Genomic DNA, 26,860 nt, shown 5'->3' on the forward strand with positions numbered 1-26,860 from the left:
GCCCTCAAATTGTTTTTTATATGTGTAAAAGATCCACTTGATATGCATATATTATATGCCATATTACATGTAGTATATATTATATACATCATACCATAGAATATAAAGTCATATGGTTTTATATTCTATGGTATGTAATGTAGTTTTATATTCTATGGTATATAATATGGTTTTATATGATATATGTGTAATATGTATATAATATATACCATTTGTATAATATGGTATATAATATATGCATATCAAGTGGATTTTTAACACATATAAAAAAACAATTTCAGGGCTCATTTGTCCAAACAATAGGGCTTTCCTCCTTGGTAATCTCCCTACCTCTGCTAGTTTTGGTATCACCATGGACTCAATGCATATAACCGGAGAGCTCCTGATTCTTTTCTACCCGCTTTGGTTTGGTTTTGTCCAAGAAGGGTCAGAGAGGTGGCCTATGAATTATGGACAAAAACTAAGGAAAAGTCTCCTATGATGTTGCTAACATCTTTTACCAGCCCTTCATCTGCAGCCTGAGAACAGAGTCAAGCACAACTCTGGCCACCCCAGCTACCCCAAGAATTCAGCTCCTCAGCACCCCCTCATAGCTTCGTGGTCTGAGAGCTGTTTTCCAGTCTTTCTTCTATGATGGACAATGTTCTCCAGTCATGGGAAGGGAGAGAATGATCTGTAAGGAGGCTGAAAATTCTATTTGGTCTCATTTTTGGGTGACAGTTCAGGGCCTGGTTAGCTGGTGTAGTTCTATTGAGGACATTTTGCTCTTGGGTGGCCGACTTTTATAAGTGAAATGTAAACAATTCTGGCAAAAAAGTCATCACATCAAGGCCCTAATGCCACAAATCCTTTTATTTTAGCTGGTGGTCCTTGTGGACAGCCCTATTTCAGTGTTCTAGGTGTCCCTCTCCCTTGCCTCACTACCGCCAGCCTCAGCTCTCCCTCAGGATCCCTGACGGCAGGCAGTCTTAGGTTGTGGGGCCTGGTGCTTCTTTCCGCAAGCTTTAGATAATCCTTCCTCTCAGTGAAAACACTAGAGAGGACTCTTAGCCTTGATTTAGCTAAGCACCTGCAAACCTAGCAAGAAGGGGGAGATGGGGAATCACAGTTATGGGGCAGACCTGGGAGACCTGGGAGGCAGCAGGGCAGAAAGGACTTGAAAGAATGCTCTGCCTGGGAAGTATCTGGCTTCCCAGGTTTGGGGAGGCTGGCTGGCTGAAGGGTGGAAGGGGCTGCAGGCAATTAAAACCAAGCAAGACAAAATCCTACTGCTTCTGCGTGGTCATGCTGTTTTTTGTGGCCTAGGCTCCCAGTCCCTGCTGGGATCTGTGCTTTGGAGAGTGTCCTGGTCTCACCTATGCATTGTGTGACTCTCTCAGGCCTGAAGGCTGGGTACCCCTCATTTCCCCCTGCTTTCCTTGCTGGAGAAATCTTGACCATCTCTGTGCAGATGAAAAAGAGGTGACTAGGGAACAGCCACCTGAAATTAACCTTCAGGAGGCAAGGGAGCTGTGGAGTGGGGAACTGCAGCCGGGAGAACTGCCCAAGGGCCAAAGGCTTGTAGATTTTTGCAACCTTTGGGGTCAGCCGAGTGTGTGACCAAATGTTTCCCCCATGCGTGTGTATTACACTGTGTACATACCCAAGCACGTCTTGTTCCTACCTGCATGCTTGATTCTAGAAAGGCATGTGGCTACACGCGTGTAGCTGTAACTGTGTGTACCAGCATGTGTGTGCTGCCAGATAGCTGTAACCATGACTTCGTGTTGGTCACGCAAAATAACGCATGAGCCTTGTACTTAACGAGCTTCCTATAAAAGAACGTAGCGGTTGCCGGTGTACCCGCATTTATTTCAAGGTTTATGAAATTTCGCTGGCAGCCTCAAAATCCGCTTTGATTTGAGTTGCCTAGGGCGGCCAAGCTACCCTGAGCTCCTGAGGATGCGGAATGCTACCTTCCAGCCCAAACCAGGCAAGGCGAAGAATAGGGGCTGGAGGGCATTCCAGGAAGCCCTCTCGCCTGGAGCCCCAGGCCCGCCTTCAGTAGGGCCAGAGGCTGGCTCCTCCCTCACGCTCAAGGGGTCTCAGCGCAAACTCGAGGTTTCGCTTCTAGCGAAGTCTGACCGGGCCGAGCCGGCGCCTGGGGCGGCGGGCGCACACCGAAGAAGGCCCAGGGCTGGCTGCCGCTCGCACGGGACGCCCTGGGGGGAGAGAAGCCGGGCCTGGGGGAACAGGATTTCCTCGCCTCCTGGGCACGGCTGCTCAGCCCGGCCGCACAAGGCCCCCTTTGTGGAGGGGCCCTGCTCCGGCGCAGGACGAGGTGGGCGAACAATAGCGCAATGTTGCCGCCCGCCGGGCCAGGCTCTCCCGGTTACTCCGCGGCCGCCGAAGGCGAGGAAACCGGGTGGCGCTTTTTTATAGTCGCAAATATAAAATCGGGGCTTTCTCCCCTTACGCTCGCCCCCTACCCCAACGCCGATAGAAAGCAGATAAATTTATGAAGGGCGAGCTAAGAGAATAATTACAGGGTGAAGGCCGTTAAATTTTATTTCCAGTCCCAAAGGCAAAACCTGCGATTTTATTGCAAACATCTGGAAGGACCGAGAGGTGGGCACGCTGCTGGTTTAAAATAAAAACAAAAGATTTTACTTCGCGAAAACAAAAAAACATCATTAAAGACCCTTTTGCCCCCACGGACTTTTATTTTTAAAAAGTGCGAGAGGGTGGTTGAGTAGTCGAAGACGCACGACGGCCTCACAGTTCCCAGGATCTGGACGGAGCCGAGCTACTGGAGATGCGGTCCACAGGAGTGAGCCCGGGCTGGTTCTTGGGACCAGCACTAGGCAGGACTTTCCGGAAATCCATCCCCAGCCCACGCCCACGTGAGAGCTCCAGGCCAATTGTGCCACCCTATAACTGGGCGCCAATTTGGGAAAAGAAGTGAAAAGTGGGTCCATTGGCCTCACATTCCCTGAAAATTCTAGCAGAGCAGTAACAAAACCCCAGATCTGTCCAGTTTCCTACTGATTATCTTGCCTGCTTTGCTTAGTTGTAAGGTAAAATTTAGGAGAAGAAGGGGGCGACAGAGAATGAGATGATTGGATTGGCATCACCGAATCAATGGACATGAGTTTGAGCAAACTCCAGGAGATAGTGAAGGACAGGGAAGCCTGGCGTGCTGCAGTCCATGGGGTCACAAAGAATCGGACATGACTGAGCAACTGAACGCAAAAACAAAGGTATTTGGGACCCCTTCACTCTGCCAGCAGGGAAACTGAGTCCATGGGGCATTCATCCATATGCCTAAGGTCCTATAGCTTAGAACTGAATGGGACCTGGTCTCTAGGCTCCACCTGCCTTGAAGTCCTCTAATGGTTTCCTCGAATCCCACAGTCGCCTTATAGACCGATTTTGAATTTTTGTTTAAAAACTTTTGTTTTTAGTTCGTTCCTCAAAACTGCACAGTCACAGTATTTGGTGGATCACCTTAGTATTAAGGCTTTCACAGTGGTGGTATTTAGAGGTATTTAGTGTGGAGAAACAGAAGGAAAGGACAAGGCATATGGAGGATGTAGGGTTCCATTTCTTGTATTTTTGTTCCTATCTTGCAGAACTCTGATGTTCCTTTGAACAATCAAGTTATCTGGACGCAGTCGGTTTTAGGTGAGCAGGCACCAAGTCGCCCTTCTCATGGCTTGACTTTCCTTCTGTCAAGTCTAGGCCTGAAAGTCCACTTTCCTTATGCGATGGGGGTCCTTGAGTGCCTCTTCCCCCTCCCCCGCCCCTCTGACATCTCAGGTGCTCAACAACTTTCTCATCCTTTTGGGGACCCTGCAGTGGGTAGAGTCGGGCTTCCAGCTTGGTCCTTGTCAATCATCTTTAGATCTGAAATAGACCTGAACTGGACTCACCATCTGTAGATTTCACCCAAGGGTGAAATAGGGCCCAAGGGTGGAGCCTATGTTGGGGAAACCTGGAGAGTACCTCAGGAATTAGAGTTAAATATTGGAGACCCCACTGTCATACCTAAAGGTTAAAGGAGAGAGAAACTGAGGTAACAAGAGGGAATTTTGAAAGTCCCTTGATGTAGTGAGTAGAAGGAAAATGCAGACCATATTCCCAGATAATTACATTAAATATCCCCTAACTCTGTTTTTCTTCTTCTCTCTGGTTGCATAAAATTATGCACGTAAGTCACAGACATTTAGCCATCCTGCTGAATCTTTCTCCAGACCCTTTCCCCTGTCATCACAAGGTCACACACCAAGTGCATGCCCCTGGGAAGAACGTAAAATTGATCCCTGTATTCACAGAAAGAAAATTTCCCTGCCCCTCCCTTTCACCTAGAGGAAAAGTCCTATTTTCATGACTGTTCTAAACGAGTGTGGCTTTGTTACCATCCAATTTGTTTTAATGGCCTAACCCACAACTCTGGGATACATGTGTATGGGGGATGGGGGTGAGGCAACGTATGTGCAACCTGAAGGGAAGTATAGGAGCTCCTTTGAAAACTGTGCAGATTATATGCTCTGGTGTGGGGTGCAAATGCAGATGTTGAAGGCACAGCTCATTTTTCTATGTAAAACTCTTGGACATGTGTGTGTGGACATTTACATTGTTCAGGCCTTCTAGATCTGCACCTAGGTGGTGGGTAATGAAAAGTCCTCTTTTTGAGAAACTTTCATGACCTTGGAGTGGGTGTGTGGCCTATGGTGCAACACCCAGGCTCTGAGCAGGGTCTGAACCCTAAAGACCTGCTGGGGCCTCTCTGCTGTTCACATTGGGTTTCTCAAACCAAACGAGGTCTGTGAGAGAAAGGGAGGCAAGAGGCTACCAGAGGGAGATATCTGGAACATACAGGGGGCAGGGGAGGAGAAAAATGCTGGGAAGGAATAGACAGGCGCCTGCCCCATTGCTACTCCATTGGGCCTGATCCTGGCAGGTGCTGGCCAAGGGTGGTGACATCAGAATTGGGAGCCAACAGAGGTCTGAGCTGTGGGGGAAAGGTAACTTCGGGTTCCTGACCTACCTTCTCTCCAACCCCTGGAAGTGGTGGACACCCAGGGAGTGGTCTCTTTTGGCAAGGTCACCTAAGCAACCCTGCGTGGTGAACTGAGGTAGGAGACCCTGCACCTGGTCACCATGGTTTTTGCTCAGCAGTGAGGTGGGAGGGTATGAAGGGCTGAGTGCTGGATCCCAGGGTTTGGAGTGCTGCTCAGGGACCCCCAAGCCTGAGGCGCAGGCTCCTGGAATTCAGAGGAGGCCAAGCCTAGCTGAAGCATCCTTATCCAGTGGCTTTCCCATTATTCTTTCTGCATTGGCTGAACGGGATAGCTTCATCTTCTCCATGCTGGAGGCCTATCGGAGGGGGCTCCAAAGTTGGCCTTTTTCTCTCTCCTCTCAGAGAGGCCCAAGGTACATTCAGGACATACACGGTTGCCTCCAGAACCAGAGCACATCTAACTGTAATAGCAAGAACTAGATTTCCTGGCTGTTCCGTGGTGAGGAGGAGAATGTGGCGTTTCAAAGGTCCATCAGGCCCTCCCTTCTCTCCCCAAAGGTGGAAGGACCGATGAGCACTCGTTCTTGGGGAGGGTGGCGCTGGTGTGGAACACCGTGGGCTCCTCTGCCCTAGGTTTCGGGTTCAGACCCTGCTCAGAGCCTGGGTGTCGGCAAGACTTTTCTGCTGGGGTCTCTGTCTGCCCTTCACATCCGGGACCTGGCTCTTTTCTGCCTCTTTCTTGCTTTGGGATAGAAGCTCTGGACCAGGGCGCTGGGATGATCGGACTGTGGCTTGGGCCGTCCTCCGAGAAATCCGAGACCTTTTCCCAGCTTGGCAGGATAAACTTCTTGGCCCCTCTAAACTTGCTCTGCACTGGATTGCGTGCGCTCGGGGTCTCCAGCGGCCCGAGACCAGTAGCATAACCTGGGAGGGAGTGTGGGAAATCAGGATGGCTCAAAGTGTTGGATTTAAGTCCCTTAGAAATCCCTCACAACCACGCTGTCCTGAAAGGTTTTTTTTTTTTTCCCTTTTTTTTCTTTTTTTCTTTCTTTTTTTTTTTTTTTTTACGATGGAGGGAGGATCAGTGGGGCGGGGAGAGCCGGGCTCCCGAGGTGATCGGATTTGAAGGGAATTTTGAAAAAGCTCTGTCTCCGCTGTCAAAGTTCCCGTCTGCCCTCGCCCAGCCCCTCTCGGCGGGTTCTCCAGAGCCAGCGCCCCGAGCAGGCGAAGCTCGGTTTAGCATCCACGCCGAACGGAAGGACAGCTTTTGCTGCGTGCGGGGGCACAGTCAGGATCCGCCTGCCGAGCGCTTGGTAAGCCGGGTGCCCCTCCGCCAGCCTCTCGCTTTGAGGGCGCCTACGTCATCTTCTCTACCAGGTAGAGCTGGAAGAAGGCAGAGATCTTTATGTTTCCAATTACAAGACCTTGGGTACTAAAGAGGCTTTCTTGTTTGTTTCTTTCGTTTTGCCTTAATCAGAGTTGCTTAGAAATCTTTTAACAGGAAAATAGGAACCTATGTCGCGATGGAACTAGCAGATCTGAAAGCATCTGGGGGGCAAGCGCGAGATTATTGGAATCGTTTTCTGGTGTATTTGGACAGGTTGACGTTTTGTCAGAACCCCCCAATTCCAGCTCCGCATTTAAAATGACCCTAGGCTTGCAGTGACTACGAGACCTAGCAGATTTGAGAGGAAAAGGTATGAATTTGGGACTTGCAGGAGTTTGTAACGGGCACAGATCTGACCTCGACTTTCACCTCCCCCTACCCCCACGAGGAACCGTGGGCGACCGGGAAGCCAGGAGTTAAAGTCGGCCCAGGAGCATCCCGGGGACAGCCAGCGCGGAGCCTTGGCGCGAGCCTCAGTCTCTCCCCCCTTTTCATTGGCCCGCGTTCTCAGGGTTTCTCCAGTTCCCTCTTCGCCATTGGTCGGGGGCTGGCTTTTTTTTCCCCCTCAGTCTTTCTCTTCCTCCCCCCTCCCTCTTCCTCGCCCCTCGGCCAGGAGCGCACCGCCTGCCCCCAGCTCCTCGGGAAGGGAGGAATTTAGAAAAAAAGTTTCCCAGAAGTTTGGATCAGAGCAAGGACGGGAAGACCAAGAGAGGAAGAGGGAGAGGGAGGAGAGAAAGGGAGAGGGAGGAGGGAGAGAGAATAAAAAAATGATGAAGTCCAGTCTACACCGCCTGTGAGCGCCTGCCCGGGTGGGTGGGAAGCAGGACTCCGGCGCTCATGCAGCGAGCGGGTGGCGCTCCGGGCGCACGTTCCTAGCGGCTGGGGCAGCCAAGGACTTCGGTCCTAGCCGGCCGTGCAGGGCGCAGCGGGAGGGTGCCGCGAACCCGCGGAGCCGCTGCCTCAGTCTTGGCCGCCTCGCCGCCGCCTCTCCCGGGCCCGGCCCGGTGGGCGCTCGGAGCGTGAGTGCTCGGGCTGCTCCCTCTGTAGTGGGGGCGAGCGGGAGCCGGGGTGCGGGCGGCTAAGATGAGTGAAAGGAGAAGATCTGCAGTCGCCCTGAGCTCGCGAGCACATGCCTTCTCCGTTGAAGCCTTGATCGGCTCAAATAAAAAGCGGAAGCTGCGAGACTGGGAGGAGAAGGGGCTGGACCTGTCCATGGAGGCGCTGAGCCCCGCGGGCCCACTCGGAGACGCGGAGGACGCGGGCGCGCACGGCCTGGAGCCTCACCCGGGTGAGTGCGTGGAGCCGGAACGCGGGAGGCGGGCGGAGAGGGGCCTCGGGTCGGCCAGCCGGCGGGGAGAGTGGCGAGTAGGAAGGCCCTGACCGTGACGCCGTCTTACTCCAACGCCGGTTTCTTTTTCTTTGCGCAATGCCTTGAGGTTTCCCCAAATTCGCTGGAACCAATTTGGGGGAACTGGCCTGAGCCTTGCAGTTTCGTCGCCAACCTCAAGCCAGAAGGCCTACTTGCTCTCATCCCCTTCTCTTTTTGGGAGCAGAATGCAGTGTTCACCATGCTCGCCACTGAGAGGGCTGCAGGCCCCTGGGGTTAAGAGGGGCGAGGATCGAAGTCAACGGCCCGAGCGGAGACGAGCTGGGACTCGCTTCTGAGAGCTCCGAGGACTGGCACGGAGTTCTCCGTCCAACACCCCTGTGGAAATCGCCGTTTGTCCCATTTCAACCTCGGTCCTTTCCCTTCCCCCACCAACTTTTCTGGGACTCAAGTTGTTGTGTTTATCCTACTCCCCGCGACGAGGGAGTACAATTATATTTCTACTTCGCCTGCATTTGTGGAAAGAGGAATGGGTGTTAGCCCCCTTAACGCTGCGCCCAGGGCCACTCTTCAGAGCCCACGTCTTTGCGTATTTGTGCGGAGCGGTGCAGTAACGTGTTGGATTTGTACGCATTCTATGCACAGTTATATGCACATAAAATGTAAAACACCGGGCGGATGTCGATGTCTGTATTTTAACAGAATCTTAGAAGGGGTGGGGAACAACTTAACGTTTTGTATTAAGTGCCAAGATTTCAACTGTGCAAAACAGTCCGGGGGAACAGCTGTTGTCGGAAGAATTTTGCGCGCGCGCGCGCGCGCGCACACACACACACACACACACACGCACTCACGCTACGCTCACAGCTTGGTTTAGCGCTTCAGAAACTTTCCAGCCAGGATTTGTAAAATTTTCTGGAGGTGCTCCTGCTGACCAGCTAGGGCTGGGGAGTAGAGTCGGGTCAGAGCGTCGGCAAGTCGGAAGGGGGCGGCGGACCGTAAAGAGATGAGGGGCGGCCGCAGGCCCACGGAGCTTGGGGACCCAGCTTGAGGCCCAGGAAGGAGCTTGGGGGCTGGAAAACTGGCCGATCCAAGGAGAGACAGCTGTCGCTTACATTTTCTCTTTCGGCAGTGACAGTTCAATTTCCATGCTCCCGAAGCTAATAATAACGCGATTAGCGGGTGACCTGCAGAGACAGAGTTTTATGAATTCTCCGTGTTCTTGCGGCCGGTTACGGTATTTGGGTTTAGTGCTGGGGAATTATTTTTATTAGTCGATGAAAAGAAAATTAAAAGGAGATTTATTTCGTCCGCTCAAGCCTTTCCCTGTATTTGGATGCGGGTGCCTGTCCACGCGGACCCCTGTGTGGGCAATCCAGAAAGGAACGCATGGCTAATGTGTGTTTCCCATCTCCGGACGGACCCTATTTCCTCACCGCACTTATTTGTTGTCAAAATCTCCTTTGGGCCTTCACACAGTTTAGTGGAAGTTCTTTCAGGTTTTAGGACAGCTCATAAATGGGAAGGTTAGTTTATTTTATTTTTGCGATGGTAGAAAAGGGAGAAGTTACTTAACTGAGTATGCAGACACTCTGTCCTGTCCTCGGGTACTTTTCTCTGGGAGAGGGAGTACAGGTCATAGGGAGCTGGTGTAGGGTCGCATGTCCAAAAGGATCAACACTCGGATCATAATAGGGGACTCAGCAGGCAGTTTTCTTTCTGAAGTTCTTCTCAGAAAATAATGAGGAGAGAAAAATGAGGATTTGGAACAAGGAGAGACCAGTTCAGGGATGTGAATGGGAGGACCTGGTGTCCAGAATGCTGTTTCCTCCATCCCCGAGGGTGGGGGTAGGGGTTGCGGACCTAACAGAGAATTGAGAGAATTACCTGACAGAGAATTGAGGTGATGAGTTCCCATTACCATTATCACTTTTTTTTTTAAGGGCCTTTGGGTTAGAGAAAACGAAATATGTTTGTGGGGCAAAGGTCCAGGACGAGGAAATAGCTGGAAGCCAAGAGCACTGGAGGGGCCTTCTTCAGAGCAGGGCTGCATCCTGCTGAGCCTCGTTCGGTGGTGGACCAGGGGGATCTCCAAGGTCCCTGCAGGGGCCAAGACTCTTAGGACCAGGACAAACAGGATGTAGGATGAAAAAAAGATCTTTCATTTAAAGTGCGCTCTGATGTGGAGGCTTCGCCGTCAGGGGAGTGGAGGAGGCAGAGCTTCGGGCTTTGAGCCTGGAGGGTAACACCGAAGAGCTTGGGGTTCCTTTTAGACCTTTCTTTTTGTCTCTAATACAGACCCCTAACAATGCAAAGTCAGGGCCACATGTAAAGGTGTGTGTATGGCGGAGGCGGGAAAGGGGGCGCGGGGACTCCCATCATGCACAGGGCCGTGTCTCTGCCGGGCTGGGCCTTGCCTTTGTCTTTAAACTTTCTTCTCCCAATTAGCACAAGAGGGATGGACTCGCTGTGGGGCTCAGCTGCCCTAGGCCGATTAGAAATCAGGGACAGGAAAAAACCCCACCAGGACAAGAATATTGCCCAGGTCCTGGGGGATTAAACAAACATGCACACGTACACTGGCCGCCCGCCTTAGATCAGCTGTATTTATCATTCTCACCATACCCTCTCTGACCCATACAATCATTTTCAGGCCTCCCTCAAAATCCAGGGACCTACAGGTAACTTAGGGGTCCGATTATAATGCTCAGCTTTTTTTTTTTCTCAAAGACGTGGCTTTTGCTTTTTCACAGCCCGTTTTTCTTTCGGCGTCAGGACAGAGCTGGCTTTAGTTGGCGCCGAGCGCGCCCGCAGCCTGGGGCGCCAACCTGCAGCAGCGGGGGACCGGCCCGGCCTGCTCGCTGTAGGTCTTCACACATCAGAGGACACACAGTATGTATTTCAAAATTTTCCACCAAGCCTGGTGGTTCCTCCCCTCCCCCAAACCCTGAGGCCCTCAGGGCCCTGGAGGAGGGCCTGCGAGGTACCCTCATTTTCACACCCAGGCCAGCTCTCTAGTCTTTCGGAGAAACCGCCAGGAAACTCAGCCTCTGCGGGATGGGGAGGGTCTCAAAACCCGTCTCCGAAAAGCCTGGCTCTCGGGTTGGCTTGCCCCCCGCCTCTCACACAGCAGCAACGGAGGAAACTTTCGAGACAGGATCGCCGGGAACAGCTGCTCCGGCGGCTGCGGCCTTGGAAGTATATTTCAGGCACGCGGCGGCGCCATCTGCGTTCGGACCGCAACCTCGGCTCCACCCGGCTTCCCCAGCTCCGGTTTGGGCCTTTCCCGCCCAAATCCACAGCCCAGTGCCACCGAAGCCCGGTCCCCCGCAGAGAAAAATAATTTAAACCTTCTGCGAAGGGATTTCCCCTTCCGAAACCCGCAGGCCCGAGCCTCTGCAGCCAAGGCGTTCGGCGGCGGCCTAAGGAGGTGGCGACGCACGCGGGTGGCCACTCCGGATAACGCCAGGGAGATCCGCACGCACACGTGCACGCACGTCAGGCGCTCGCGTTCTCCCAGGCGGCCGGCTGCGCAACCTCTAGTAGAGTAAGACAAGAAAAAGCCCTCGCAGTTCCCAGGGCCCTTGCTTCCTTCGAATGATCAAAATCAACTTGTCACGGGAATTAATCTGTCAGTTTATGGTTTGTTCGCTCAGAGTAGAACTCCAAGGTTTTAATCCTGTCCTCACATCTCTAACCGACTCCCCCTCTCCGCAATATGGAAACACAAGGGTCAAAACAGAGGAAATGATTGTTCACTGATGTTTAAGTAACGAGGAAAAGGGATGCGTTTGAGACTGGGGGAGAATATACTTAACGCAAGGCAAGCACCAGCCAGGGCGCAGGCCGCGGCTTGGACTGCAGTGTAAGCGTAGGAGGCGCGCGGCGCAAGACGCTTAAAGGTCTTTCTGCGGTAGAACTCCGGTTCCTTGGTGGTACGTGCGTCCGGACGCCTGTGCAGGCCTAGAGGTGTCGGCTCTGCGTCCTACAAACAAGCCAAGTGTGGGGCCTTCTGAACGTGACCTGGGTGTCAGGTCAAAACAGTCTTCCACTGTGCCTGCTTCTTTGGTAAATGACCTTGTGTCACGAATCCGAAAGGGAGTGAAGGGGTAGACAAGGTCTGAATTCGTTGTAGGCCGGGTTAGGATGGTGGCTTGTTGGGGCCTGACTGCCAAATGCCTGTTTTTGCACGGGTTTGGGAGAGCGCACCGCAGTGTCCCCAGAGCGGTGGGGAAGGGAATGGAGACGTTCTGCGTAAAACTCCAGTCCTGGCGTGATGGCAAGACGGAAGGCACTCGGAAGATTATTCTAACGCGTTTTATCCCATGAATCGAGCAAAGTGCTCGAGGGCAGCGGGGAGGACTGGGAATGAAGAAAATCCTGATGCCCAGAGTTTGGACTGTGGTGGAAGGAAAGTGGATTGGGCTGTGGTTTGCACCTCCGCAGGTCGCCCCCTTGTACCCCGCCACCTCCACTTGCGGGGGAGGGAGGTTTCAGAAACGGGTGTAAAGCGTGTGGAAGGCGCGCGCGCGGGAGGTGGGGTGGGGCGGGGCGGTGTTCTGGCTTCCCGGCTACTCCGTGCAGGGCAGCCCCTTGCCCGGCTGACTTGCTCTGCCTCTCGGAGACCGGCCCGAAGAGCACTAGCCTGATGGGCGGTGAAGGCTTTCCTGGACAGATCAGCTTACAGCCTAGGTGCGCAGCGATTCTGAATTCGTGTCTTCCACGCCCCACCCAGCGCTCTTTCTTATAGAACACTTTATTTGGATCCAGAACTAGCGCCTTTGGGTTTCCTGATTTTATAGGCAAAAACTCCCAGAAAGAAAAGTTCACGAGGTGACGTTCATGCAGGGGGAAAGGGGAATTAATTTTCTTACAGTGGAACTTGGATCTAAATTATATTGATACATATCTGCATATCGGCTGCCATTTTCCTGTGCGCTCTCCCATTACTTCAAATGGTGTCTTGAACATCTTTTAATTATTAAAGAAAATTAGCTTAGCATATTTAATTAATATACCCGGCACTTGAGGAGAAAGCGAAAAAGTGGTATGAAATGCTTAACCTGGGAGCTAAAACTGAAATGATTGGGTATTGGTGGTTTGTGTACCCCGATTTATTTGTATAATTTCCTTTGTGTGGACAAGTTTAATGGAAGCAAGTCCCTCATCATGAATCCTTCATTTTGGGCCACAAAAAGGGAGGGACAAATACATTTTGGCTCAGAAGACCGAAACATTTTGTTCATCCAGGCCTCTCTAAGGGCATTGCTAGCATTAAAGAGTGAAATATTCCAGGTCTGTCACAATCCTTTTCTGTATTGCCAAAATTATAATATTATTAAGATGAGAGCACTTTTTCTGAGATCCTGGTTATGGACTCTAACAGAAGTTTATTTCTCATACCCCAGGAGAAAAATGATTACTTCTTAAATCTGGAAGTTTCTTCTCTAGGTGATGGTAGATTTTTTTTTTTTTTTTTTTTTTTTTTAAAGCCAGGCTGAACTGTGCAAATTCCACAGGGATAAAGAACAGATTGGCATTTCACTTTCCTTTCTGGAAATGCAGAAATCCATCCAATGATTGTTCAAGGGTGTAACTGGTTATTGCTTTCTTACTCCCAAAAGACAAAGTAGTTAAGCAAGGGGAGAATATTTGAGTGGCTTTTTAAGTTTTAACTTTTTGGGATATTTTTCCACAGAGAAAAGTAGGGAGCTGATGGAACGTGGAATCTTTCCCCCTTCTTCCTCTCATCCAGGTGATTTATTTTTGCTTTGCTTTTTCTGGTTTTTAGTGAGCGTTGAATTTTAAATGTGCATGACTGAGATACTCAGGGGTCTGCACTGGTTAGAGCAATTAGCAAATTTAGAAATTAAGGTCTGTTTACACTTCTCCGGGCATGGATAATCATTAGTTAATTTAAGTGAGGCCCTTGTTCTAAGTGTCAGGGTGGAAAATGAGACTCAGTAGGGAGGACCGGAGGTGAAATGGAAAGAGGGTGGGGAATTGCAACTGGTGACAACGAATCAACATTTATTCCCTACCATTAATGGCTTTACTTTGAGGCAGGGCATTTTTGCTGACTACCAACTGATGATGAGTTTTTTATGCCAGAAGTGAAAATAGACCCTGAAATCACTACTTTTTATTCTGTAAAACTTGCATGTGTTTATATATAAATTTATGTGTGAACATCAAGTTCTGAATGGGTCATAGATAAAATTTCAGAGAAAAGAAACTGCTTTTTTTTTTCTTTGTTTGGAACCAGTTTAACAAACTGGGAATATCTAAAATCTGGGGGGCCAGAGATTTTGTCATGTCTAGATACCCTTTGACAATTCAAGACTATCCCGGACCTGAAACTTATTTATTGGCATTTTTATTTAACTCTCAAATTAATTGATTTTGACTAAAGTCTAAAAGAAAACACCAGAAAATGAGAGTGTGCAGGTGTAATTGAAAAGAACAAGAAGAGTGGAAATTTTTCTAAATGTCTAAAATTTTCTTTATTTTGTGAATAATGCCATCTTCCTTTTGGATGGACAGAGGCTGCCTTATATTCTGAAGAGTAATTTCACCCTCTCCCAAGAGGAGAGTTAAGGGAACCACTAAGAGAAGTCTGGATAATAACGATGGTTAGTAGAAATCATGAGAGAAACACTTTGATTTGGGGGAGATAATTTAAGAATATAGGAAATGTATTCAAATCTTGTTCTTATTTGTCCTTATATTGTCTGCAGTATATTTGCTGAGCTGTTTCTCAATTGTCGCACACTTTAGAGGATTGCAACAACAAAACATCAACCCCCTAATTGTGGATTACAGGAGTAATCTCCTAATATAACCTTCTTTTAAAAACCAAAACGCTACAGATAACAGTAGAGTTCCCTTTACAAGATCATCATTATACACCTAGTTGGATCCTTAGAGTTCAGTGCCTAGTTCTCAATCGGGTGAACCAAAATTCTGACCCCGAACAGCGCCCCCCCCCCCTTCTTTTGCTGTTCCACAGCCCAGGGCGTAATGTCAAAATCCCCAGACCTGGGCTCTGAAAGCAGTTAGCTCCCCTTGACTTTCCCCTTCCCCTCACCTCCCCGCACCCCGACATCCTTTTCCCTTCCTCCAAACTCCTACACACACCTCGGTCGCTCATTTTTACCCACTCAAAAAAAAAAAAAAAAATTCAGATGACGTTTCATTGAGGAAGGCATTGGGATTGCATCTCTTTCCGTGAAACCATCCCTGGGAAACCAGGGCCCCTCGGGTGACCGTCACGAGTCGGCGAATTGGGCCGCGGTCGCGGCTGCCGGCCCTCCGCCCCTCGCTCTTTGCCGGGGTCTCGGCGGCCTCGGCGAGGGAGCGGCGGCCGGGCCTCGGGGCCGCGCGACCCGGGGTTCCCTGCTCCGGGTCTCGAGGCTGGGCCTGGCCGATGCGTGGGCCCGCGGTTGCCGCGGGGACTTTGAAACCAGGGCCGGCATACTGAGGGATGGTGGGTGCATTTCTCAGCTCTACTTACATCCTGGAGAAATGCGGGGACATTGGGGGTAATCAGGAGGTCTTTGATGAAAGATTCCTGTCCCCCTTCCCAAAGAAAAATCGGAAGCGGTGCGGGGGGAACCCCAACCCAACTTCAAATCAAACTGGATCCAAGGATCTTACACCTCGCGCCCTGGGGGAGTTTGAGCTTTTGCTTTCATCAGGCTAAACACATTTTCAAGGAATCAAACGTACTTCAAACATCAGCAATTAGAAACCAAGAAGCCCTCGGCTTGTAGAGTTTTAAAATCCTTAACCATTTCCAAATGGGTGATTTCTAGGGTCAGTCACTATCATAGCCAGTCCGTTAAAAAGGAAAGTCATTTTGTCGGTTCGAAACGCAGATGATTCCCGGATGCGTGGGACTCTAACCGCAGAGATACCTCTTCGCAGGAAGCCGGCATTGCCCACCGAGACAAAGGGACGGCAGGCAATTGTTCTTCCTGCTGTTCTTGGAGGTTTGAAACAATGAAGTAATGCGCTTCTCAGAAAAGCAAAGAAATCATTCAACTTTACTAAGTAGATTGAGAAATGACTATATTCTGCACGAAGCCAGCCAGATGGCTTCCCTTCAAGAGCTGAGCGTTCGCTGCGAGGGAAGTCCCGCCTCGAGGCATCCTGGTTCCCAAGCGTCAATCACACCACGCCCCAGGGCCCAGAATTGTAACCCAGAGGGTAGGTGACTTGGCTGTTTCAGGCCTCCCATTCTTGCTACTGAAAAATACTCGCTTTTCACAGTGGGGAGGGGCACGCATTTGGGCCGGTAAGTGGTGGTGAATGCAGCAATGCTCTCCCTGGATATGACAAATCTTCCTTAATTCAGAAGTCTAATACTTTGATCTTTGTTTGCAGCAAAACTGGCCAAGGGCTCCGTGTATATATATCTATATATCTGTGCGCTGTATAGGAAAAGAAAGGGCTTCTTAGAAAATTAATTGTATACGTAAGCTTGCAGAGGAATACTGAATTGTGAAACCTTTCAGAAACCTTAATTGCTTACATGGCTGTCTATGAATCTTTACTACACTACATTTGACACAGGCCCTTGTATTCTAGATTATATCCATGTATTAAGATAGGAAGTCGGCTACACTAACTTAAATTAGACTAAATTCTAGTGCAAGCTTTGTTATTAATGTTGGAACCGAGGATGTTGGTTTTAAAGGCAGACATATAAATGGTGAAAAAAAAAGTTTTAAAATTGTTTCATAGCCACTGATGAGGCCTTGGTTCCTGGTTCATGAAATACGAGAGAGGCTTAAATAATACCTGAGGCCTCTTTAGCTATAAGATTCTGTAATCCTGTTAACTTAAAAAAATTTTTTTAATTTTTTCCTCCTAATACAACTTAGCTATCACTTGACTCATCCTTTTCTTTGTTGGAATGAGGGAAGTTTTACTGCAGTTGTAGAAAGTAACAGTAATAGCAACATAAGACCAAAAAAAAAAAATTTTTTTTATAGCTAGAATTAAGAGCTTCCATAAAGCTCTTGAAAAGTTTTTAGATTAATATCACATGTTCAGAAGTCCCGGATCAGTGATTTCTAGTCTTTGTGTTTGATGTAACCTATTGTTGCTTGTGTGAACGCCCAGGACTCTCCTGCCAAAAGAGTTCTATGGCATTACTGAATTTAAAGGAAATACAAGTTATTTTTGCTTCGAACATTTTTTCTGCCATTCTCAGAAATAGCTGGAAAAGTTCTATGGATTTGAAAAAATGAAGACTGAGAAAAGCAACTTAAGCACTGGTAAATTGAATTGGTGGACCACCCTCCCCACCTGGCTCCACCCCCCAAGAATCGGTTGCCCCTCATTTCTATTTGAGCCTGATAGAAAGCACTAGTAACTATTTTCCATGTCCAGTCTGCTAAGCCGAGATCTTGATCTGGCAGAGATGTGAGAATGCTAAAAGGATGACTTAGTAACAGGCAAAACGCTTGTCAACAAGATAGATCAGAAGACAGCTTAGCATTCAAGACCTCTATTCATAGCTGCTGAACTTGAGGGCAGGGTCAGACAAAAAAACTGGGCCCAGGACACACCGAGGAGAGTATCTCGTGTTTCTATCTTGTGGGACTTTATTTCCTTATAGACTTCTACAGCTGGGCTTCAAACCCCAGTGACAGCTCCCCCCGCACCCCCGCCCCTGCCCCGCCACCTCAGTTGCTGCTCTAGTCTCTGCAGCTCCAGGCGTTGTGCAGAATTTTTGTTGTTACGGAGTTTTAGATTTACTGGTCATCCTCTCTCACTGTTGCCCTATAATCTGCTGTGGGGCAGGGACATTGTCTTCATGGTTTTGTATGTCTGGAGCCTGGTGCAGGTGGCTGGCAAAGAGCACTTAGTAAATAATAAAAATATAATGAAAAGGCAATAAGAACAATGATAACCAACTTATTGAATGCTATGTGCCAGCCCCTGTGCTAAAGTTATATATATATATTATCAATATAATGTAATATGTGCAAATATTTATTTTATATATTATGTGTAATAATGTAATGTGATATATATCAGTATATCTCCAAATAATTATATATAACAATTATATATGTATGCAGATTTTCCCAAACACTAATGAGATAGTTACTTCTATTATCATTTCAATTTGTTACCATGAGTGGATTGTAGAATGGCTAAAAGCTCAGGTTTCTGGGGTTAAACAGCTTGTGTCTGAGCCTTAGTTCCAACACTTGCTAGTTGCATGACCTTGGGCAAATTACTTAATCTCTATCAACCCCAGTTTCTGCATCGGTAGTAAGAAATGTATTCATCAGAAGGTGGTTGAGAGGACTAAGTGAGATAGTGCACATTTAAAGAAAAAAGAATTATTATGGTGCCTATTATTCTCATCAATTGAATTGATAGTGATTACTCACCTTAGTGACTAGTTTACATAAGAAACTGTTGCACATTGTAAATTACTATAGCCAGTACCCCTCTCCCCCAGTCTTTTGCTTTAAATGGGATGTTTGGGACTTGAAGTGGGATCCCCACTTGGTGTATGTAGCCTATGGTTGGAGACAGAGGACAGGATTTTAAGTGTGCGTGGCTTAAATCAAACTGAACTTTGAGAGCCATTGGTATTCAGGGTTCCACTGAGGCAGAAAGCCAGCACCTGAGTGAGCACTGAAGGGAGGAAGAGAGGGCTTTCAAGGGTGGGGATCAGCCAGCTGGCAAACATTAGGAAGAGGGTCTGGGCAAGGGCTGGGGCTGGGGAGCCTCAGCTTTACCAGCTCTTCAGGAACTCCATTCTGGCAGTAGACAGAGGGGCCTTTCTGGATGCAGGGAAGTGGAGTAACTCCTGTGTGTTTCTCTTTAATTAGTTTTTGGAGCCCAGAAATCCCCCAAAGGTCAGGTTTTATCATATAGGAAATAATGTTCATCTTCATAAGGCTTTGTTTGTAAAGCCTTTCTTCTGATGGACCCCAGGATTCTGGGCAGAATGGCCAGTTTAACCAGTGAGCTGAGGCTGCTGTGAAGGATTTTTAGCATGCTTGGTTGAATTAAAAAGAGAGAGGGAGAGTAAAGGGACTGAATGAAAGGGAAAACTATAACTAAGCTGACTGTTGGGAAAGAAGACACTGGGAAGTCTTTTTCCAGTGATGCAGAAGAAGATGCAGCCATTCTGTGAGAACTCATATCTGGCTGCACACTTGCACAGTGTTCTTCCTTCTGGAAAACAGAAGGCTGGATTTGATCATTTACTATTAAAAAAAAAATAGCTACACCTCAGACTTTGTTTATATTGATTCTCCACTGCAGAGGGAGAAGGTGCATTCCCAAGGAAAGAGGAATAGAGAAAGAATCCCTCCCAAGGCCTCTCTCCTTTAAGGAGCTGGGGCCCTTCACCAGCAGCACTCAAGTCTTGCCTGGCCATTCAGAGGAGGGAGCTGCTTTGCCCTGGCTGGAGGCAGGTTTCGGTCTTCAAAATAGACTCTCCTCGCTCCACATTTGATCAGATGTTTCCATACTACCAATCTTACAAGCATCATTTTATCTCAGCATGCCCACAGTGTTAGCCATTAAGAGCTTTCATGGCTAGAGAGTGGACCCTCTACAGTCACTATGCTGATGGTTTTACTCACCTTCTCTCACTGTATACACTCACTAGTCCTCCAAGGGAAGTAATCATGTCCCCGTTTACAGAAGAGGATGCATGCATGCTGCTAAGTCAATTCTGTCGTGTCCGACTCTGTGTGACCCTATGGACTGTGGGCCACCAGGCTCCTCTGTCCATGGGATTCTCCACACGGAAATACTGGAGTGGGTTGCCATGCCCTCCTCCAGGGGATCTTCCTGACCCAGGGGTCGAACCCATGTCTCTTATGTCTCCTGCATTGGCAGGTGGGTTCTTTCCCTTTAGTTCCACCTGAGAAGCCCACAAGCGAGGAAAGTAAATTGCCCACAGGCACACAGCTCTAGTTCACTTTAACTGGCTGGGCCAGAGTTTAAATCCAGCTCCACATGGTTCCAGAATCAATGTCTTAACCATTAGACTGTATTGCTCCCCACTGTGGATGTCTCCTCAGTGCTTTAGAGAGAACTTCGTACTATTATAGATGGAAACTTATGCTTGCTGTCTGTGCTGTTCCCCTAAACTGGTTGTTAAATTGTAAATGAGAGAGACCTCATTTATAGTTTCTGGTTCTCTACCTTCCTTTCCTGTGTTAAGTCCATCTAGCCCAAAGGTGGGCTTCCCTGGTAACTCAGTGGTAAAGAATCCACCTGTGATGCAGGAGCCTTGGGTTGGATCCATGGGTCAGGAAGATCTCCTGGAGGAAGAAATGGCAACCCTTTGCAGTATTCTTCCCTGGAAAATTCTATGTACAGAGGAGCCTGGTGGGCTACAGTCCATGGGGTCGCAAAGAGTTGGACATGACTTAGCAACTGAACAACCAACAACAAACCCTAAGATGCCTTCTTCATACCTGCTGTAGAAGCCTCTGGGGCAGCAATTCAGGGTTGAGTTTATAAGCCATAATTTTTGGAATGGGGCAAATACAGCCTTTTCAGCATGACTTGCTTTGATTTTAATGCCCAGAAATCTCAATGTTTGAAATGCAGTGGCTAAATATTGAATTTTATCTAAAACCTCCTCGTCCTAAATCCCCTCCTGCAGTGAAATTCAGGGGAAACTTTAACTGCTCTGTTTTACCCATTCCCTTCTCCATTCACAACGGGATGGATGGAATCTTATTGGTAATTGATTCAAAATGGAACAGCTTAGAAACGTATCAGTTGCAGTGACGAGCAATTCGTGCATTTCTAAGTGCTGTTGATTTTTTTTCAAACTCAGCAATCACAGCTGAAATCCCTTTGCCATGGATTGAATTTACAAAGGAGGAGATTCTGATTTCCACAGTGGCTTCTTTCTAATGCCCAAGGATTAGGAAACTGCCTTGAGGACCCACAGCAAGTACACTCGCTCTCAGAGTCACAGCTTTAACTTTAACCTCTGAGTGACTGCTCTGATTCATTTATTTTGTAACAGCTCTATTTAGAGCAGTCTAGTTCCGTATGGGATCAGTTATTTGCAGAAGTCTCTCATCCTGATAAACGTTTACAACCCAGAACTCTTTTACTCTTCTGACGCACTATAAGTGGGTATGATCCAAGCAGTGAGTTTCAGGAAACTTAGCAGTGGTTTTCAAGGATTTTTGGTTGACCTGTTCACTGTCTTTCCATCATTTCTCACCCCCTCCTTCACTCAGAGTAACCATTCTTTCTTAGGAAGTCTGATGCCTCCAACAGGGATTTGGAAGAAAAACAATCCCCCACCCCTACCCCCAGTTTCAGTGTGTGGACTTTAGTATTAATGTGTTTCTTGGCTGTTTAACAGTAAGGTCTATCATATTCCTGTCTGTTGTGCACAGTGATAGAAAAATGGCTTTTAGAAGCTAAAAAGAGAAAGATGTCAAGTCAATCTCTCTTTTCAAGCTTTACTTTCTCCTTTTGCCCACCTTGCTCTGGGCCGGCAGTGATTGATGAGATTTGATATGCTGTCACAGCAACAGAAGCATATGGATCTCTGGGCCCATTTCCTTTCGCAGGGAACCCGTGTGGAGCCAAACTCTTGAAATATAGAGTGTGGCAGAGGATGAGATGAATGCTGCAGTCTTGGGTGATTTGCTGGATTTCATCCATGAGATGCGTCCATTTAGAAATGTAGATGCTTCAGGAGCTGAAATCAGCCAGGCCTTGGCCAGTTCAGTGTTCCTTCAGTTCTTCAGTGTTCGGAGTGCTGGTTGCATGACCAGCATTAATCCTGGGAACGTTAGATCCCATCTGCTGCAACCGTGCATTACCCAGATTAGACTGTGACATTACAGAGATTTAAGGCATCTCTGTGATATTCTGACTGGGTGGTAGGTACAACAGAAGGCACTTCCTATGGACACAGGACAGTTTGACTGCCGTGGGAGCGAGCAAATAGTAAACCGTGGCCTAGAGAGTGACTCTGCGTGTGCGTGTGTGTGTGTATGTGTGTGTATAGGGAGGGCTGGGGGGTGTTACGGAGAGCTGGGTGTAACGGTTCCCCAGCCTGCGTGGGCGAATTGGTTCCGGATGTTAACATTTTTTCCTTGGGGCTTGACTACATTCTTCTTTTTCTTTGCCTGTCTGTTTTCCTGCCCAAATTGTTAGCCTTGTACAGCTGTGTGGCTCATGGCTGGTGAGTGTTGAGAATGACAGATCTGGCTTTAAAATGCAGGGGCAGTTTGGGGGCATGTGTATAGGTAGAGTTTTGAGATGTTTTCATCCAGCATCTTTCCTAAATTTTGAGGATTTTTTTTTTCAATCCATCATCTTGCCAGCTGAGTACCAACCCTATATTGTATTGGATGGCCTCTGTTGGGGAATGAGCATGAAATTCTCTAGAAAGCAGACAGTCCTTCATATCCTAGAAGCAGAAGAAACCAGCCAGTTTGGGAAACTAAGATAACAGATGGAGCCAAAGAGGCAGCCTTGTACAGTGGAGAAGAGCATGGCATGCCGGTTAGGGAGACTGGACCCCACTGAACCACGGTGGACGTGGTTCTGACTTTGTAGCCTGAAGTTAGTGACTTACTTCTGTGCCTCTGGTGCATCCGTGAACAATGAGAGCAATAACACATGCTGCAGAGCTGTTGTGAGAGTTAAGTGAGATAACAAATGCAAAGTGCTTGGCGCTGTGCCAGGCCTATGGACCGTGCTCAGTATTTCCATGCTCATAGTTACACTGTTGGTAAATTGAGAACTCAGAAACTCTCCAGTGTTCTTATGAGAAACCTTTTGGTGAGTGTCAGACAGCATTGCCCCGAGTTACCCTTCTTAGCTTATCTCCACTGCTTGCCCTATTCCCTTTACTCAGGCTGACTTTAAAAACAATGACATACACATTGTACAAGTCTAAGTTACAATGTGTTGATCTGATACATCTATATACTGAAACACGATGACCGCCTTTTGTGGTGAGAGCATTTAAGATCTGGTCTCAGCAGCTTCAAGGTACGTAGTGGGGTGTTGTTGAATATAATCGCAATGCTGTGTGTTAGGTCTCCAGAACTCGTTTACCTTCTCTCTGCAAGGTTGCACCCTTTGACTAACATCTCCTTAATTCCCCCACCCCACCCCTGCTACCCACCATTCTACTCTGTTTCTATGAATTCAGCTTTTTTAAAATGCAACATATGGGTGAGATCATACAGCATTTGTCTTTGTCTGACTTATTTCACCTAGAGTAATGCCCTCAAGGTCCATTCACATTGTTTTGACAAATGGTAGGATCTCCTTTCCCCTGGCTGAATAATATTCAAACACACATATGGGTATATATATGTATATGTCCATTTCTTTATCCATGCATTGATGGCCACTTTGTTTTATTTTTTACTTTTTTAAATTATTTTTTTAGCCTTTTTTGGCCATGGCACATGCCTTGTGGGATCTTAGTTCCCTGACTAGGGATTGAACCCCAGCCATAGCTGTGAAAGTGCCAAATCCTAGCCACTAGACCACCAGGGAACTCTTTTTTATTTTTATTTTAAAATTTATTGAGGTATAGTTGATTTACAAAGTTGTGTGACTATCTGCTGTACAGGAAAGTTTTACATGTATATACATTTTTCATATTTTTACATTATGGCTTATCGAAGTATATTGAATATGGTTTCCTGTACACTTAGCGTTTTTATATCTTAGTTATTGTGAATAATCCTGCAACAGACATGGGAGTGGAGATCTCTTTTTGGAATACTGCAATTCGTCTGGACAGAGGTGTTTTTATCATTCTCCACGCAGTTGTTTCTGCTCCTCCTTCTGTTTTGAGTACTTTTTGCCTTCTCCTTCCCTAAAATTTCCTCTGAAAAAAGTTTATACTGCTTCTGAGACCTATCTTAAGCACCTAATATAACAGGAATATTCCAAGATGGAAAAGAATAATTTGATATAAATGTTAATTGGCATGATGTACAGATTCAAACAGGGTGACTTCAGAAGACCATTACATGTATCCATGCAGAGCTTTTGTACAATTTGGGTATTGCTATAGGGAACGAATTTCTCAGATGTCACCAATTTTATCTTCATTTGGAGTCCACTATAGGAAACTCCTCTTTTAGGGGCCTGTCTGTAATTTCCTCTCAAAATGGTGCCTATGTGCTGCTGTGATTTTATAGTCATAAGGCAGTCTCATTTAGACAACCTTCAACTATCAAGTGTGTAGCCAAGATGGTAAAAATACAGAGGTCCCCCATTGGCCTTCATTATCACAAAGCTCCTCTTGAGGGGAGGTCTTCACCAAGCAACCTGGTTTAGACTGTTTATGAGGAAGACTCCCGTTCTGCCTCTGGTTTCACAGGATTCCTGCAGGCTTCACATTGCCAGCAGGGCAGTGATTAGTTTTCTTGTTTGTTTGTTTTATTGGGGTATAGTTGCTTTACAACCCTCTGCTGGTTTCTGCTATGCCACGAAGTGAATCAGCCATATGTGCACATACGTCATCTCCCTCTGGATCTCCCTCCCACCCCCGTCCACCACGCCCACCTGGGTCATCACAGAGCACCGAGCTGAGCCACACCTCAGGTTCCCTCTAACATCTATGTTACACATAGTAGTAGGGTATATATGTCAATTCCCATCTCCCAGTTCACGCAACCCGCCCCCCTCCCACCACACTATGTCCACATGTCCATTCTTTATGTCTGTGTCTCTATTCCTGAGCAGGGCAGTGATCTGAATTTAGCTCTTCCTTGCCTTACCAGCATTTATACCTCTTATCCTCTTGGTATCCTATTAGACTGGCATTAACATTTACACTCGGGCAGCTGATGCCTTCAGCCAAGAAGACAGTGGCTTTGTCTCTCTTTGTCCTGTGGCCCTCTGTGCACATGCACATGCTTGTACACGCTCACGGTACTTTTGATTGGTCTTGTCTACATTCTAAAATTGGTTACAGAAGAAGAGGTAAAGTCAAAGCCTGTAAAAAATCAATACTTTGTACCTTTCGTATGACACTTAACACATTTTGCCTTGAGTGATAACTTTTTGGACGGCATATTTGTTTTGCGAGCCAACTCGACTGGAAAACCCTAGAGAGCTCAGTGTATCTCTCATCATTGAATCCCTATTAGGTCTCCACGAACATTTGCTAAACTGAACCAGTAGTTGTCAAACTGTAGTGAGGGGTGTGGTAAGCACAACAGCCACCTTAGAGACATTTGTCTTCTAGGTGCTCCTGGAGAACAGCCTGAGGGGTTTGCCAGTTGCCTCTAGGTGTGGTCTTGGACGTGTGAGTCGATAAGTCTCTGTCTCTAATGGAGATAAGATCATCAGATTTTAGTGAGAAGGAAAGACTTTCTAGTTGTCCCATTAACAAGACATTTCTGTAGCTAGGATTTACCCAGTGCTGTCTGCTTGGAGTCTATTTCAGAGCTCTCTCTGACCAGGCATTAGCATTTGGAAGCACAATTAGTTTGTAGGAGTAACTGCCTCATCTTACTGTATATGTCTCAGGTCTTATGTCCATGGCAGCCTCTGCTTTCTGCCCAGCAAGGGAGAAAAAGAAATAGAATAAGAGGCAATCTGAAAACCCCCAGTGTTAAACAGAAGGACAAAAATATCTCTAAATGAAAGACAGATTGCACAAGTTTGCCTGAGAAAGTAGCACTGGGTTCAGCTGAAGCAGAATGATAGAAATTCTCCTGGTCATTCCTTCCCATGAGCAGCAGGAGTACATGAATGAACTGGCAGGAGGTCCCAGCTCAGGCTCAGTCCCATGCTGGGAATGAAGGTGAACTGTCAGGAGGAAAAAGGAGAAAACCCTCGGAGACACAAGGGAATCTTTGAGGAAGATGGAGAGGTTCATGTGTGGAAGCTCTGAGAATACTTTTCAGAACCAGCACAATCATAACGAAGAGTCAGGGACTGAGATACACGAAGTGACAGGTACTTTTTGGTACCTGTCAAATCACATACAAAACCCTTAATACTGTCTGGGAACTGACTCAGGCCGTCAAGGAGAAAAACAGCCTCACTTCACTCTCTCCTTTCATTCTTCATGTCCTGTCTTACTGCTGTGTGTGGCTGGAACTCACTTTAGAGGATATGGCTCTCCAAACTTGTCTTTTTTGGGTTCTTGGTTTACTGTGCTCAGGGTGGCAGCTGACTGTTGGGACTGACCCAGTATCATCGTGGGTTCTGCAGGGCTCATGGCTTTCAAATCATCATTAAATTTAAAACACAGCAGAGGGAAAAGAAACTCACATGAAAGCTAACGGACCTGAGGTGAGTTGATGCCTTGAGCTCCAAGCTGTGGGAAAAAAGACCTTCTCTGCAGTTCATTTATTTTTTTTTTATTGGAGTATAGTTGTTTTACCATGTTGTGTTACTTTCTGCTTGACAGCAAAGCAAATCAGCTATATGTACACACAAACACACACACACACACACACACACACACACACACACACACATCCCCCCTGTTTTTTGGATTTCCTTCCCATCTAGGCCACCACAGAGCATTGAGCAGAGTTCCTTGTGCTATACAGTAGGTTCTCAATAGTTATGTCTATTATGTGTCAATCCCAATCTCCCAATCCATCCCATCCTCCCTTCCCCTCTTTGTATCTGTATGTTTGTTCTCTATGTCTGTGTCTCTATTTCTCCTTTGCAGATAAGTTTATCTATACCATTTTTCTAGATTCCACATATATGCATGAATATACAATATTTGTTTTTCTCTTTCTGACTTACTTCATTCTGTATGACAGTCTCTAGGTCCATTTACATCTCCGCAAATGGCACCATTTCATTCCTTTTTATGGCTGAGTAATATTCCACCGTATATATGCACCACGTCTTCTTTATCTCTTCATCCATTGATGAACATTTGGGTTGTTTCCATGTCCTGGCTATTGTAAATGGTACTGCAATAAACATTGACCTGCATGTATCTTTTTGAATTATGGTTTATATGTAAACAGCAGGATGACTTTGAGTCTGTCTTCCTCTAGTTGACTATCTTTGATCCTGAATCATGAAGATGCTTCTTCAAGATGAGTTTGTGGGTCCCTAAATGTTAGTAGCCAACAGATTTTAGGAAACGTTGGTGTCTTTTGGGATTCTGACATTCCAA

General features: G+C 47.4%; 1 protein-coding gene across 2 annotated transcripts in view; it reads left to right on the forward strand.

Annotated features, from left to right (window-relative positions):
* Nucleotides 1–6,173: 6,173 nt before the first annotated feature.
* Nucleotides 6,174–26,860, forward strand: part of TBX15 (T-box transcription factor 15) — a 121,829-nt gene continuing 101,142 nt past the window's right edge. Inside the window, exon 1 of one of the 2 annotated variants that reach the window (XM_065906054.1) lies at nucleotides 6,174–6,315. Coding sequence is in view for 1 of the 2 variants with exons in the window: in XM_065906051.1 (XP_065762123.1) it covers nucleotides 7,473–7,677 (205 nt within the window). In the remaining variant the exon portion in view is untranslated. Of the gene's footprint in view, nucleotides 6,316–6,973; nucleotides 7,678–26,860 lie in introns of those variants that run through there. The other variant, XM_065906051.1, reaches the window with a different exon arrangement.

This window comes from Muntiacus reevesi, chromosome 1, assembly GCF_963930625.1.
Source record: "Muntiacus reevesi chromosome 1, mMunRee1.1, whole genome shotgun sequence".
NCBI lineage: Eukaryota > Metazoa > Chordata > Mammalia > Artiodactyla > Cervidae > Muntiacus > Muntiacus reevesi.